Genomic DNA, 15763 nt, shown 5'->3' with positions numbered 1-15763 from the left:
AAAATATAAACTCCCTATTTACTCCGTATGCGGAGTAATTTTTTAAAAACTCCGAGTGAATTCGGATTGAAATAAAATCTGTAATTTTTTACAGCGTAAGCATTAAAGAAAACTTTTACTTTTTAATTAATTCGCGATTAAAAATATTAATTACTGAAATTAATTTATTTAAATATATAAAAGACTTAAATATTAATAAAAGACGAATTTATGATGTAGTTGAGAGAAATACCAATGAGATGTAAATTGATATCTGGCGAATTAGTAGCGCTTAGTTAATAATCAATTAGCACGATGATAATTTAATTAAAATCTCAAACTAGAGTATGATTTTTTATTTTCACTAAACTATTTTTAAATGGATTTATTATCACACGTATCTGTTAATTATAAATAATTAAACCGGGAATAATTAACCCGAGTTTAAACTCACGTGGTAACTAAAAGTTACACCTGTGGAATATTTTATATAAACTGTCCGTATCTCAAACTCTAGTCAACTGAAAAATTTTATTATAATTACTTTATACATACCTTCTGTTGTAATAAAAAATTTGGTAGATAACGAATGTTTGTATGACTTGAAAAAAAAATATTATAAATTCACTGATACGAAATTCGGGAGTAGTTTAAATAAAAAATTGAATATATTTCGGTATAATTTAAAAAGCTTGTGTGCTGAAAAATGAACGTGGTGTACTTGAGCAACGTCAGCGATCGACTCTCGTCGGGTTTTTGTTCCATTCAGAGACCAATAGTGAGAAAGATATAATGTTAGGTATACATATATATGTAGATATATATATACATATGACGAATCGCGACGACGACGACCAGGAAATCGGTCTCACCTTACCGGACACCGGTGCGTCAATATTGACGCATTTCTTATGAGTTATGAGACACGAAACCTGTACTTTATTTCAAAATCGACGATTCCAGCCGCCGAATTTTTTTAAAAACTTATAAATTATATTTCTTTTAATTGACAATTATAAATCGCACGAAAAAAGTTTTTCAGGCGATACCAATAATGAAATTATTTAATAAATTACAAGGTTGTTTTTATTTTAATCTCGATTACATAAATAACTTTTTTTTTTTTTAATTAGCAGATTGTTGATAGTTTAACAATTTTAATTGAATTCTTTATGTGACTGAAATGCGCAAACGGATGGAGCCGGAAATTAGAGGAACTTAATTTCTATAGTACTACTAAATGACCTACTTTGCCTGTAAAATATTTAACAACAAACAATTCTATACAAACAATTATAAAACAATTAAAATATTGTGTAATAATTTGCACATATAAATTAATAATGATTAAAAAAAATTAACTTAAAATTTTTTTTTAAATAATTCAATTTAAATTTTATTGTGAATTATTAACAATATTTTTAATTTAACAATTAGAGTACAATATTAATGTGAAACTCCGTCAAAGCCACAATAAAAAATTTTTTCATTTACACGTAATAAATTTATATTATCAATCAATTTTACTTTTTTTTTAACGTATATACTCTTTGTTTTTTTAAGCGATAATTCGTTGCAAGCGTGTTATATAAATCGTTTAATAGTCGATAATAAATAGATATAATTAAATATTAATTAGAAAAAAAATCAACAAATGATCTAAGAAAACTAAGATATGTATCATTTATAATAAAATAATAATAAATATACCAAAGTTAATTAACACAGTAAATTCATTTAATCACAAATTTAATAATAATAAAAAAAATATTCAAATGAATTAAAAAAAAATTCATTTTAATCATCAATACATTGAGTACTGAAAGCGCATTAAATAGATCAGTATCTATTTTATTTTTTAGAATACACCGTAAAAAAATTTCGGAGTGAATGCGGATTAAATCCGGAGTGATTGCAGAGCCGGTCACTGTTTATTTATTTAATTCCCTTGGAGTGAAATTCACTCCAAGGGGAATTTATTTTTAAATTAAAATTCCGAATTGGAGTGAATGTGGATTGAAATAAAATCCAGATCCTTCTGAAATCACTCCGTTGAATAAACAAACTCCCTATCGACTCCTTATGCGGAGTAATTTTTTTTAAAGCTCCGTGAATTCAGATTGGAATAAAATCCGCATTCGCTCCCGATTTCTTACAGTGTAATAATTTAATTAATTTTTTTTTTCGTAATTATTTTACGAATATATATAATAGTTTTATTTGACATTACACGAGATGGTGAGATAATTTTATTTGGAGCATTAAGAAGTCAGTAAAAATTTAATCTGAAGCTAATATTAATATTATTATTAATATAATTATACTAAAACCTATTGCAGCACTTGTGTTATATTATTATTTATAATAATTATTATCGTTTGGTGTCTATCACGAATTTTAAAGTACTAAAAAAAAATTACTTTTACTTTTTTTTTTTAAACCTTTTTTTGGTCAATTCAATATACTAGTAAATTTATATAAATATTAATACGGCACATTTTGCAGGCTAATTAACTCGTCATACGTTTGTTAACTATACGTTAACGAGTTTGTAATTTTTAATAAGAAAATTTTTATTATAATACCTATTGAAAAAGTTTAAATTTTAATTATTTTAAATTTACCATTTAGTAAAGATGGTTCTAGTAAAAAATTGTGTAAATATTTATAGTAAATATTACAGACAAAATGTCACTTTACATTAATATTGAAATACTAATTAATCTAGGCCGTCTAAGTGTGCTTTTTATGTCTGTATATTATTAAATTATTAATTTTAATTCTTTTGTTACTTATAAATTTTAAATATCACTTAATACAATAACCATTGTATCGAAAATTCTATAATTCTATTCTCTTTATTTTATCTCTTTGTATTTTTTTAAAATTAAAAGTACTGAATAAATAAATAAATCACGTTTAAAATTCCCATGAAGTATAAGACGCAGTCCATGGCGTGATTACTGTCCATGATGGGAACTGTTTTAGGAATTTTTCAAACTTTTGAGACTTTTGATTTTCTCCGTGCAAAAAGTGCCCGGCTAAGGCAATAGTTAATACGGGTTCTTTATAATTTTCGGGAGCTTGAAGGACTATTGAAAAATTATAAGGAACACAGTCGGATGAACAAGCGTAATAAATAAAGTAAACTTCACGATCATTCCACGAGGGACATGCTAGTGGATCACCGCCAACAACATTCCACTGTTTTAAATGCACTCCTGGATAAGGCGATAAAATAATTCCTATATGATCCGGACCAGTTATATTAAACGTTAAAGTTGTCGTATCTTTTCTTGATATTTTTGACACCAATTCCAATTGAGTGGGAATTTTAATTGTGGGAGCTGGTCCAGGTATCCAACTTGTTTTCCTTAAATAATTATAAATACCGAATTAATAATTTAATTATTAAATACTATGTTATAAATTACTGCTTAAATCGTGTTACCGATTCCAGAAGAACTCATATTTTTATTCGCTCTTTTGACTTCAGGAAACTTCTTAATGCCAAAAGGGCGTATGGTTTTTTTTTCATTGCCTATTTTTTAGCAGACAGGGTGGCAGGAGATGAGAGAAGTGATAGGTGGGGACGGCAAGGAGAAAAGTCAGTGATAGATCTGGAAAAATGAAGGGAGAGACAGGTGATGCAAGATAAGGAAATAGGAAAAGAGTAGCGGAAGTTTTTTTTTCTCTTCTGTGCTGGGAGTGGAAAGATGGACAGAAGGATGGATATGTAAAGGAGTGTAGTTTAGGATGAGATTTTGTTTTTTGTATATTTTAATATAAGTAGCATAAGTGTAAAAAGTTGTAACGGAGCGGGAGTCCAGCTGTACCGCAAGGAAAAATAAAAAGCCTTATATATGTTTGGTAGACTTCTAGAATTAAATTTTTTTTTTTAATTTTGAGCTTTAAAATAAGTCTCCAAAACGATTTGTAAGAAAAGAAAAATTTTACGCTCTCTAGGAAGTTCCCTAAAGCCAAAAGGGCGAATAAAAATGTAGTCCTTTTGGAATTAGTAACGTGATATTTGTATGATTTACCATAAAAATCTTCTAACTGGTACGAGATAAGGTAACCCACAGAACAATTGCTCTTCGCAGTCTAAATTAGTAGGTAGTACAGCACCTATTTCAGGTACCATTGACTGAACGCTATGAGGAGAATTCATATCTAAATCTACTAACCAATATCCAGTTCCTGAATATTTAAGCATACCATCTACATCATAATACTGTCTTTGAGTATGCTGTAATTATAAAATTATAAATAAAAGTATTCGGATAATGATGAGAAATAAAAATAAATTCGAATCAAAGTTGTCGGTGCTAATAAAAAAGAAACAAAATATTTACCGCGATCATAAATCGTTGGGGCGCAGGCGATGAAACATCACCGCTATAAGGAAACCCTAGAGGTGTTAATATAAGTACTGCGACTGACAAATAAAATAAACCTATCATCACACTTATTACACGTCCAGCATTTTTAATTAATATTACCATTGGCATCTGGAAAAATAATTAATTTTAATTAATTTTTATAATGTAGTAATAAATTGAATAATAAAAAAATTATTAACCGTAAAACTTAGTAAGAAACAGAATAATATTGACAACATGTTAGCCATTATAACTTCGGAATTGGTACCAGCGCCTATACGGCCCATTATCGGTATAAATAAATATAGTGCGCCTATTGATAAATAAAATGACTGCATGTATGGTAAACTTAATATTCCTACTTGATAACACAGCCATTTCCAATCTGTAACAGTGAATAAATAAATTTATAATTTACATTTTGTTTATAAAAAATGAGGTAAGAGACCCATTACCCGGTCGCTTTTTATTGGAGTGAAATAATTTTGTAAAAATCTATGTCTTATCAAAATTGTAACTGTGTACCCTTTTTTCAATTAATTATCAAACTTTTAATACAGTGATTACAATTGAAAGTCATTGAATATTTTAAAAAAGTGGGAGGCACTGTCTGAGAATGGCCTTCTGGGCATTATAGCCATGATAATTTTTTTTTTAATGTAAATTATAAAAACTCATTAATTAGTTAAAGTAACCCTGCTTAAAAAATCCGATAGATTCCTATAGATGTATGTATAAGGTCTATACTTAAGATCAAACCGATTAATAGACAACTAAAACTACCAAAAAATATATATATAATAGCCCGAGAAATAGGATCGCTAATTTAGTCAACAATAATTGCTCAAACCTCGAATTATTTGACACTCCGAGCACATCGTTTGTGTCATCGGTTAAACGGATACTTCTAACCATCACAACTAGTCTGATGAACAGTGTAATCTTTTCTTTTTGTAATAATTACTCTCAGAAATATTATTTCCATACTGCTACTAAGTTAAAGTTATATAGTAAATGAAATGAAATTAATTTTAATTAATTTTTAATAAAATGTTTATGTTTTTCGCCTAAAGCTTAAATTTATTTGTATGTAAACTTAATGTATAAAGCCGATTGGCGTTTGAATAAATAAATAAATAAATAAATATATCACTACTCATAGAACTTATTCATTCTTATAAAATCTCTATGGGAATTTATGAGAATCTATTGGATTCAATGAGATTTTTTAAGCAGGGAAGCGACTGATGATACTGATCGGGTGTAGGGGCTTTTACCTCAATTAAATAAATTATAAATTTATTTGAATATATTACCTCTCCATTTTTCAAAGAGATTATGTCGTACAATATTACCAAATGCTGGAAATATTACCCAATGTAATGGTATAAAACCTGAACGTATTTCTAATAAAATGCAAGCTAACAATACTGACATCCAAATTACACTATAAGCATCACTGTATAACTGATACAAGGTCCAAGGTGTACTAATTACCTGAAATTAATCATAGTAATTAGATTTTGCATATATGAATATTATCTCAGATTGCTGAAGATTGAAGATAAATTAACTACCTGTTTTTGTCGATTTGCTGCGTACATAAAAAAGAGCATAGATACCGCAAGTGTCGGACAAACGTAGAGAAAAAATAACCAGGCTGGTCTAGCGTACCAGCTCATGACTTTCTCAAGTTTTGTAAGAATAAGTGCAATGAATGTTACTGACATCATTGAAATTATCCATGAGGCACAGATTATTGAGACGCAAATTAATATTTGCTTTAAATATGTCGAAGTTTTCAACTCTAATAATTCAAAATATCATAAATTAATCAACGTTGATCATTAAAATGTAAAAAAATATTTTAACGTAAATTACCTTGACGAGCGACTTTCATATTCAAATATATTGAATAAGCTCCTATAAATATACTGGTAATATTTATAATAGTGGCGATAAATTGGGGCCATCGTATGACAAAAGCTCCGAGTAAATCAAAAAACACAAGACTACCATCGTGGTCTTGCAATAATGGATTTCCTAAATAATTTCCTGTAGCTATTCCCTGAGTTAATGCGAGTATATTATCACCAGTGCGCTGAAGTGCTCCAAGTGGTATTTGTTCCACTGAATCAAACTTGGTGTGATAGACGTAGCCATTAGTCGTCCACGCAAAGTCAACACCTTAAATTTATTTTAAATATTCGATTAATAAATAATTATATACAATTTTTTTTATAACTCGTTATAATAAGATTAGATAATTACCAGATACTTTGCCAAAGTCTCTAAATATTCGGTAATCAGTATCACCTGGCACAATTCCACTTTGAAATATTTCTTGAGCTAGAGATGAAGCATATGGGAATGGAACCTCTTTGGAATATACCTGTTTTAATTATTAGTTAATTAAAGTATTCATTTATTTATTTATTGATTGATTAAATTAAATGTATAACAAATTAATACTTCAATAATCCATGGATTATCAGGACCAGCTTGAAATAATAATTCTCGTCCACCTGCACCACATGCTTCTATATTAATAAAAGCTTTTACTTCTTTAGCCCATGGATGTTGGGTTATAAATCCATGAGATGCCTAAATAAATATATCATTGATTAATTAAATGAACAGATGTAGTATATTACACTACACGGACAGAAATTTGAGAGCCCTGAACTGCGCGCCTTGATGCCCGAGGCGAAAAAAGCTTCGTCTCGGGCATCATGACACGCAGTGCAGGAATCTCAACTTTCTGCCCTTGTAGTGTAATATACTATATAATAATATAAGGAAGAGAAAAGGTGTAGAGTCAAGTGCTGAGGATGTGAAGCCAACATGGAGATCATGAAATTATTTGAAAGACGTGTGGTAACAGACTTGACCTTTTTCAAGGCAGTAATTTGATCGATTCTCCAGAAATTTTGTCAAATATTAAATTCAATATCTTAAATAAGAATCTAAGAGAAAATACTTTTAAAAATTCTATACTTCAATGTCATTTATACAAAACGGTCCCAGAAATAAAAATTTTGAATCAGTTGTCTACTGAAAATTGTTAAATTTTTTTGTTGGGTCTCTGAAGGTATTCAAGAAGTCAATTTGAATGGAAATGGAAAATAGAAAGAAAACTGAGTCCAATAATTAAATTGTAAGACTGTTGGATCATTTGTTATTCGCGCGGTGAAAACGCGAATATTTAAAAATTTTTAAAATTGCGGAAAACTTTAAATAAATAAATATAAAATACCTGTAGTAAATTTTCTTCCGCTCCATTAAATAAAAATATAATATTGTGTCTAAGGTATCTAGAGCTAGTAGCTAAAACTCTCAAAATTTCTAGCATAACAGCACAGGCAGCACCATCATCAGATCCACCAGGACTCTCAGGAAATGAATCAAAATGACAATTTAAGAGTAAACTGTGTTCTGGATCTCTTCTTGGGCCCAATTTAACAATAACATTCTGTACATTTCTATAAACATTTGTCATACCATCCAAAAAGGTAAGAGGAAATGCACCCGAATGTTTAGTAACATCAATAACTATTTTATGATTATCATTAGCTTGTTTTATAGTGTCATTAATAACAGCTGTCAAGTAATTGACAGCCCGTACTTCGTTAGCATAACTACCGGCTACTCTAGGTCCCAGTGACGTTAAATTGACAACGTGGTTTCTCGCCCTCTCGGCAATGAATTTACCCGGGTACTTATGCTCATTTTTAATCAGTTTTCCTTCAGGTAAATGCTTGTCCATTACTATTACAGTCACCGATATTAACAAAAAAAATGTCAACGCAAATAAAAGATGTTGTGTGCCATTTGAAAGTGGAGATTTTCTTTTAATTGAGCTGGGTAAATTATTGTAGCCCTCCTCTAATGGTCTGCCAATTCGGCCAGGGCGATATCTTACTCCGTCTTTTTGCTAAAAATTAAAAAAACATAAACTCAGGTAAATGTCCACTCAACAACTTATTTAATTAATTATTATTAATCAGTTACCATATTATTTATAATGAATTAGTTCAGGAAATAAAAAAATATTTAAATTTAATTTGCGTGGAAAATGTCAATAAGTTTATGTAGGTTATGGAATCGAGCAAAGGATTTAATATTTAAAAAGGCATATGCCGACTTACCATGATGTTGTGTAGATTGGGAAAGGTGTGATGTAATTAGGGTGGTAATTAAAAATAATTATAAATAAATAAACTCGGAATTAATGATTATTGAAGTTGGTATAATGATTGGGCTGCATTTTTACTGCAGAACATTGCGACCGCGCATAGTTACCCGTGACATAAACCAATGGAACCGATGTCGGTGTCCAAAGTGTAAATGTATTTCGTACTATTCTTATGTTAGTACATATTGTATATGTATACCATGTATGTGTATTTTATCTACTATACCTATGGATTAGCATACTCGAGTCTTTACATATGAAGGTCAGTGAACTGTGACCATGAACTGAAAATTAATTTTGAAAATTGATTTTAAAATTTATTATTTATTGAAATTAATTAATAAATTTAGATAATTAAATTTATATGACAGAAGTTCGCTGACGTCTAATAATTTTTGAATTTTCAAAATAATAAATTAAAAAAAAATATTTTAAAAAATTGCACCTGTAGTTTTTCTATTTTCTACATGTGCATATTTTGAGTTTTGGTTTTTCGTAATTGATTTGTTAAAAAAAATCCGAAAATTTTTAAATTATACTGAAGTTACCCGACGTCTAATAATTTTTAGATTTTTTTTAAACAATAAATTATAAAAAAAAAATATTTCAAAAAATTGCACCTGTAGTCTTTTAAATTTTCTACATGTGCATATTTTTTTTTTTTTTTCTTCAAATTTAATTGTTCAAAAAAAATCAAAAAATTTTTAATTGTCTGCTAACTTCAGGATCGTAATTTTTAATTGTCTTCTAACTTGAGGATAATTACAATTATTAGTTATTTATAATGAGTGTGAATACAGCAGACATCAGACCAATTCAAAATTATAAATTCATAGAGTAAATAATTAAAAAAATAAAATTTCCAAAAAATGCACTTATTAATTTCAAAATTTTTCAAATGCGCATTTTTTAAAAATTTAATTTCATTAATTATTTACTTTAATTATTAATAATTTTGAATTTATCCGATGTCTGCTACATTCACCTCCATTATTTATAACAATAATTATTTTATTATGATCCTGAAGTTACTAGACAATTAAAAATTTTTGAAAGTTTCTTTAACAAATCGATTTCAAAAAAATGAAAAATAAAAATATGCACATGTAGAAAATTTAAAAAACTATAAATGCAATTTTTTCAAGTATTTTTTTTTTTTTACTGTTTATCGTTTCAAATAAATTTCAAAAATTATTAGACGTCGGTTAACTTCAGTATCATATTTTATTAATATTATTAAAAAAAATGTAATTATATATGAGTGTGAATGTAGAAGATATGCGACAATTTATAAATTTTAAATAAATAAGTAAATTAAAATAATGAAATTTAAAAAAATGCGCGTATTGGTTCTTTAATTATCTAAGTACGCATTTTTTAATTTTCATTCTTTTTATATTTTATTTATTTATTCAAAAATTTAAAAATTGCCAATTGTCTGACAAATTCGCGCTCATAATAATATATTATGCGATATTTTAAAAAATGTACAGACTTTTATGTACAAAGAATCTTTTCGATAAATAATTTATGAATTGTATTTTATATTTTAACAATGGGTCATATAGAAGGGTCACATGGGTCACTCGATGTTTATAAGAGGTATTTTATATATATTTATAAATAATGTAATAAATAAAATAATAACAAAGATTTTAAAATTATGGTATAAAAATAGACTAAATATTTCATTTAAAATTAAATACTGATAATTATAAATTATAAAAACGTAATAAGTATGCGTAGAAATGTCAAAACAAATCTTGAATTTATAAAAATGACGATTGCACTGATAACAGACAAAATCGTATTGAGCTTTTTGATATGTGCGCTGTTTGATAAAAACTAAGAGACAATTGGTTATTTATTGTCCATTAACTTTTGAGTACTCAGTGAGCAGTAAGTTTTGAATCGATGCATTGTAGATTTTTTAACTGCTTTGGTAAGATTATGACTTAAATCAAATGGATCCTGAACGCATATTGCTGCATCAGAACGAAAAGCGTCGAGGTTTTTATTTTTTTTAATATAATTTTTATAAGGCAACATTTCGACGGGCAGGTTTGTAAGACTAGCCGGTACAATAAAATCTACTTTTCTAATCGGACGACCCAGAAGTGGGCAAAATATATTATTTCTGTAATCAAAGCCTGCACACATTATAAAGAAACCTCTAAGAAGATTTTTAAAACTAGAATCGTTAGTGATGTCTAATAGAGTAAAACTTTTGGATACTCCGGTTTCCCAGCCGCTGATCATACATGACTTTCCTTCAAGTTTTATTAAGTCCGCAACACTTGGTAAGATAAACTTTGTTTGTAAGTAATAAATTACCATCCAAGCGATAGCATAACTACTTATTCCATCTTCACCACTTAAGTTGCATATATTTATCCAGTCTTTTATAAATAAAATTAGTTTTTTGCATAGAGAATACTTATCAAGATACATTCTGAAATAAAAACAGACAATAGTTAATAAAAATTTAAATAGATTACAAGACTTGAATGACTGATAAACGTAACTTACTTGATTAGTTTGGTATTTTCAGTTGTAAGACCACTCGTGAAAGATAAATCGCAGTCAATACCTGTAGGTTGATGTACCAATTTGATAATTGGGATTCTACAATCAGTAATTACTCTTTGAATTGTCCAAATGCTCTCATTTTGCTTCAATGAATGTTCGACTTCTTTCAAATAATATGAAATATCATCCGAAACAGTTCCTTTGTAATATAAATCATCTGTAGAATGAAATCGGTCGATTATTTCTTAATTACATCGATAGTTATTAATAAATAAATTTAAAATAAATATGTGTACTTACCACAATCAAGAAAAATATCAAGATCACTATTCTTTGATCCTAATCCAGTGATCCGAGAACCAAAAGGATGGATTTTGACATCAATGTAATCGCTAGTAGTATTTTTTAAGTCATCTAACAATAATTGTTCATTCTTTCTCATTGTCTCTGCTTCCTCATCCAGCTCCTCTAATTTAATTGTCATAACTTGCTCTGCATTAATCAACAGTTCTTCAGCAGCAGTCGGTAATCGCGTTATAAGATAAAATGATTTGTCAGCATAATATCTATGAAATTGACAATTCGCGTGATAAGTAAATGTATTTTTAAATCCGTATAATAAAATTCCGCACGTTGAACAAAAATCGCATACAAAATTCTCTGACGTAACAAATTTCGCGCACTTTTTCTGATGTGCCGATGAATTTAGATGTTTGTGAAATCTGTTTTCAAGTCTAAATTGCACAGTGCAAACTACGCACCAATAACTTTGCGCATTATACCAACTGTATTCTAGTCTCGAGTAAAAATTACTGATAAATTGTCGCAAATTATTTTTTAATTTATGCATTTTATCTTGATGTTTAAATAGTTTTATGTGAATCGTCAAGGCGTCGATATTATTTGGAATAAGAAAAGGTTTTACTGGATCGCAGACGTAGCAGACAACATGTCGATCACTTTTATCTTCCATCATTTCACGTGCAAGATGTAAATCACTCAATTCATTCGGTTCACTCTCAAACTTCGTGTGATCTTGAACCATTTGCATTAAGAAATAGGAATGCTGGACACTACGAAAATGTTCGTAGACGATTCGGAGTGAAAATGTCACTTTTTCACGACACACCATGCAATAAATTTCTTCCTTATTGATGATACAAACTCTATTCAAACTTAACTGAATACTATGACACAACTCTTCGTCTATTTTATAAATATCAATTTTTTTTTCAATATCATTTTGATCAATATCCAAATCCTTTAATTTAATTTTGCGCCTTTTTTTATTTCGAGTTTCGTACGCCACCGAATTTTTTAAATTTCTATTTTTCATTGCCTTTGAGACATTTTTTATTTTCGAACGATCTTCTCTTCCTGTTATAACACGCGGAATTACTTGGCCATCACAGAATGTGCCACCAGAGAAATTTATCAGAATTCCAGAGTCCAGATTGACAAGAGATTTTAAATCTTTGATATTATCATCTGTAAACAATTGCCAAAAATGACTTGATAAATGAACATGTAATAGAACTCGCGAATTCACACGTTTACGACAAAAATCGCAATGCACTGAATATTTTTTCGCATCATTGTATTGATAAAGATCGAGTGGTAACGCGTTCGACGATAAGTCTTTTTTCTCTTTTGATCTAGCAGGCAGTGGAATCAATGATTCAGACTCAACTTCAGTCCTCGCTGAATCCCATAATATTAATTCACAAGTTGATGACTGACTGCTCGTAGCTGCTGATAGATCATTGGATAATACTTCTGGTGGACACAAATTAGGTCTCTGTCTTACTGATTTCGATGATGTAATCAAAATAGGCCCATGATATGCTAGATGTTGTTGACTATTTATATGTCGCTCAGCATATTTATAACTAAAAAAAATAGTATTACACGTAAAACATTTCATGAATCTGAAATTGAAGGGAAAAATATTATTTCGCACAAGTTTCTCATAAACATTAGGTTCGCGTGGAACTGTATTAATAAATATTATAATTTTTTTTTGATTTGCCAATTCATCTTGATGATTTACATTATTCATATGTTCCATTACTGCTACTATCGACGGCAAACTTTTATTACATAGATGACAGATATAATCCTTAAAGTCTTTGAAGATAAAATTATCAAAATATTGATAAAACACACTTTCCGTTTCAATCATTGGAATCATTTTACTCTTAGATACTCTGGAATAATTACTACTAATTACGACTGAATTATCTGTCTCGTTCAAAAAGCTTTTACTATTTGTTTCAGATGAATGAACCGACTCAAAAACTTGATTCAACAAATTTCGGTGCTTAGTTATATGTTCAAGATCAAGATGTTCCTGGGCTTGAAAGTATGATCTTATAAAGCATGAACATGTGAAGCAATACAATAAAGAATTGTCAACTTGAAAAATATTTGTTCTACTGAGTAATTCAACAAAATTTTTAGTGCACAAAGATTCATCTGCTATATTCTTGACATCTTTACTTTTTTTCAGAAGATTCTGATGATTTGCATCCTCTATATGTTCCTTTACATTCGATGGAAAAAATTTGAACGGAAATTTTTTATGACATAGAAAGCAATAATAATCGTCACTGAAGCCTTTAAAAATATAAGTTTTGAAAAATTCATCTAAAAATAGATTGTTCAATTCTGATGATGAGCTTTCGGGACTCTCTTCACTGAGTGTTGAATTAGTTTCTGATATTTGGGTGCCAGTACTGATGACTGATTGGTCAATGGATACTGAATTGTCTGGCTTATTTAGAGACATTTTATTATCACCTGTTTCAAATGAATCAACAGATTCAACAGCTTGATCCAACGAATTTTCTGGCTTAATTGAATGTTCGCGATCAAGGTGTTCTTGAGCATGAAGGTACGATGAAAAAGAGCATGAACATGTGAAACAATGCAACGAAGAATTGTCTATTTGATCAATATTTTCCATCCAGAGTAAATCGACAAAAGTTGGAGTACACAAAAGATCATTGGCTATATTCTTGATATTTTTATTTTCTTTCATGAGATTCTGATGATTTGAATCCTCCATATGCTCCATTATATTTGACGGAAAAAATTCGAATGACAGTTGTATTTGACACAGAAAGCAGTAAAAATCTCTTTCGTGTTTTTTTTCCAAAATTAAATTTTTAAAGAAAATATAATTTTTAAAGTATTCACATATGTCCGGATTCTCATACTCACTGAGTAGTGGATCTCTTTCAGACACTTGGTTGTTAGTATCAATTTCTAGTTGATCATTAGATGCTGGATTATCTGTTTCGTTTAATGCTGCATTGCGTAAAAAACAATAAAAATTATAGATACCGTGACCAATAAAATTTGTAAAGCGTTTCAAAACAATCTTCATTCTCGAAGCTGAAGATCTCGTCGAATTACTTGATTTAATGTCACAGTAATTATTATCTCCACTATTATCATCATTGATAGTTTTAGTTCCCACGGTAGTAAATCTCTTTGATCTATTTATGTCTGAACTTTTTTCCCAACTCAAACGTTCTTCCATTGATAATATCTCTATATCGTTTCTTGATTTTTTGGCGAATTTATCTTTATGAACTTTACTAGCAATATGCTCTGCAGAAGTCTCATATCCATCAATGATTTCTTCACATGAGAAACATTGCAATTGTGTGAATTTAAATGGATAAATATCATTGATTGCCAAATCTTTACAAAGATCAGGATCTGACAGCAAAGCTGCTTTATTGATATTTATTAGTCTGGTATAAGTCTTCAAACGTTTTTGATGTTTTTTACCACCGACGTGTGTCAATGATAAATGCCAACTTTTATGTTTCTTAGTGCACAGATAACAGTAATAATAATTGCCTATCGGGCGGATAAAATTTTTGAAATATATAACAAACTCATCAGCTGGTCTGTACCATGGCATCAACTGATGTTTTTCGACCGCATGATTTTTCAATAAATTTTTAGGAATTAAATCTTTGCATAATTTACATTTAATTTGATCACTGGAATAATCTGCAAAGTTTTTCGTAAAATATGGTAGTGTTAATAAATGCTCCTCTTTCTTCTTATGATATTTCCATTGTTCCGGAAGTGATTGTGATGAGCAAATAAAACACATCGATATTTCATCGTCATTAATTTTAGATTTTACATCGGTTATTTTTTTAGGATATTTTTCACTAGACATTTTTCTTGCATTGACTCACGCGCTATTTTAAACAGACAAATAAATACAGGATAATTAATAAAGATAAAATTTTTTTTAATTATTTAATTTAAGAATACTTACTTTTAATAATAATTAAGAATTATTAACAATTAACTTATTAGCTCTTATCGTCTGTGCTACGAACGTTAGGATGATGAATTTGTCGTGTGTTCACTTATTTGCCCTCGAACTTGAACTGTTGTTTAGAAAATAGATAGGAAGACTGCAACTGAACTTTATTTCATGATCGCGGAATAAATAAATAATACGGGAAATCCCGTCTTTTGTGTTTTTCTTGTTACCTCACTCCGACTTTTAATTTTCTAGTTTTATTATGTAACTATACATAACGACCTTCATAAATTGTTATCTGCTATTACTTTCCGTATATGAATTCTTTATGTAGTTGATACAAACGAATACTGATGACAGTATGGATAGTGATGTCATTATTTC

The 15763-nt window shown here is 29.0% G+C and overlaps 2 protein-coding genes across 2 annotated transcripts; both read right to left on the bottom strand.

Moving 5' to 3' along the window:
• Window positions 1–1040: 1040 nt before the first annotated feature.
• On the bottom strand, window positions 1041–8722 carry LOC130669527 (endoplasmic reticulum metallopeptidase 1-like). The gene is made up of 11 exons (XM_057472479.1): window positions 8510–8722; window positions 7618–8295; window positions 6834–6965; window positions 6633–6753; window positions 6243–6548; window positions 5939–6168; window positions 5678–5858; window positions 4562–4746; window positions 4335–4490; window positions 4023–4228; window positions 1041–3352 (listed from the first exon to the last, which is right to left on the bottom strand). The coding sequence occupies exons 1-11, from the start codon at window positions 8510–8512 to the stop codon at window positions 2899–2901; spliced, it is 2652 nt and encodes an 883-aa protein (XP_057328462.1). The 5' UTR covers window positions 8513–8722; the 3' UTR covers window positions 1041–2898.
• Window positions 8723–9911: 1189 nt separating this feature from the next.
• On the bottom strand, window positions 9912–15715 carry LOC130669526 (uncharacterized). Its single transcript, XM_057472478.1, has 4 exons — window positions 15389–15715; window positions 11386–15308; window positions 11086–11302; window positions 9912–11008 (listed from the first exon to the last, which is right to left on the bottom strand). Exons 2-4 carry the CDS (start codon window positions 15284–15286, stop codon window positions 10417–10419), a joined length of 4710 nt encoding a protein of 1569 aa, XP_057328461.1. The 5' UTR covers window positions 15287–15308; window positions 15389–15715; the 3' UTR covers window positions 9912–10416.
• Between the last annotated feature and the right edge of the window lie 48 nt (window positions 15716–15763).

Source organism: Microplitis mediator, chromosome 6 (genome assembly GCF_029852145.1).
Source record: "Microplitis mediator isolate UGA2020A chromosome 6, iyMicMedi2.1, whole genome shotgun sequence".
Taxonomy (NCBI): Eukaryota; Metazoa; Arthropoda; class Insecta; order Hymenoptera; family Braconidae; genus Microplitis; species Microplitis mediator.
This window is presented reverse-complemented; position numbering and strand designations above follow the sequence as displayed.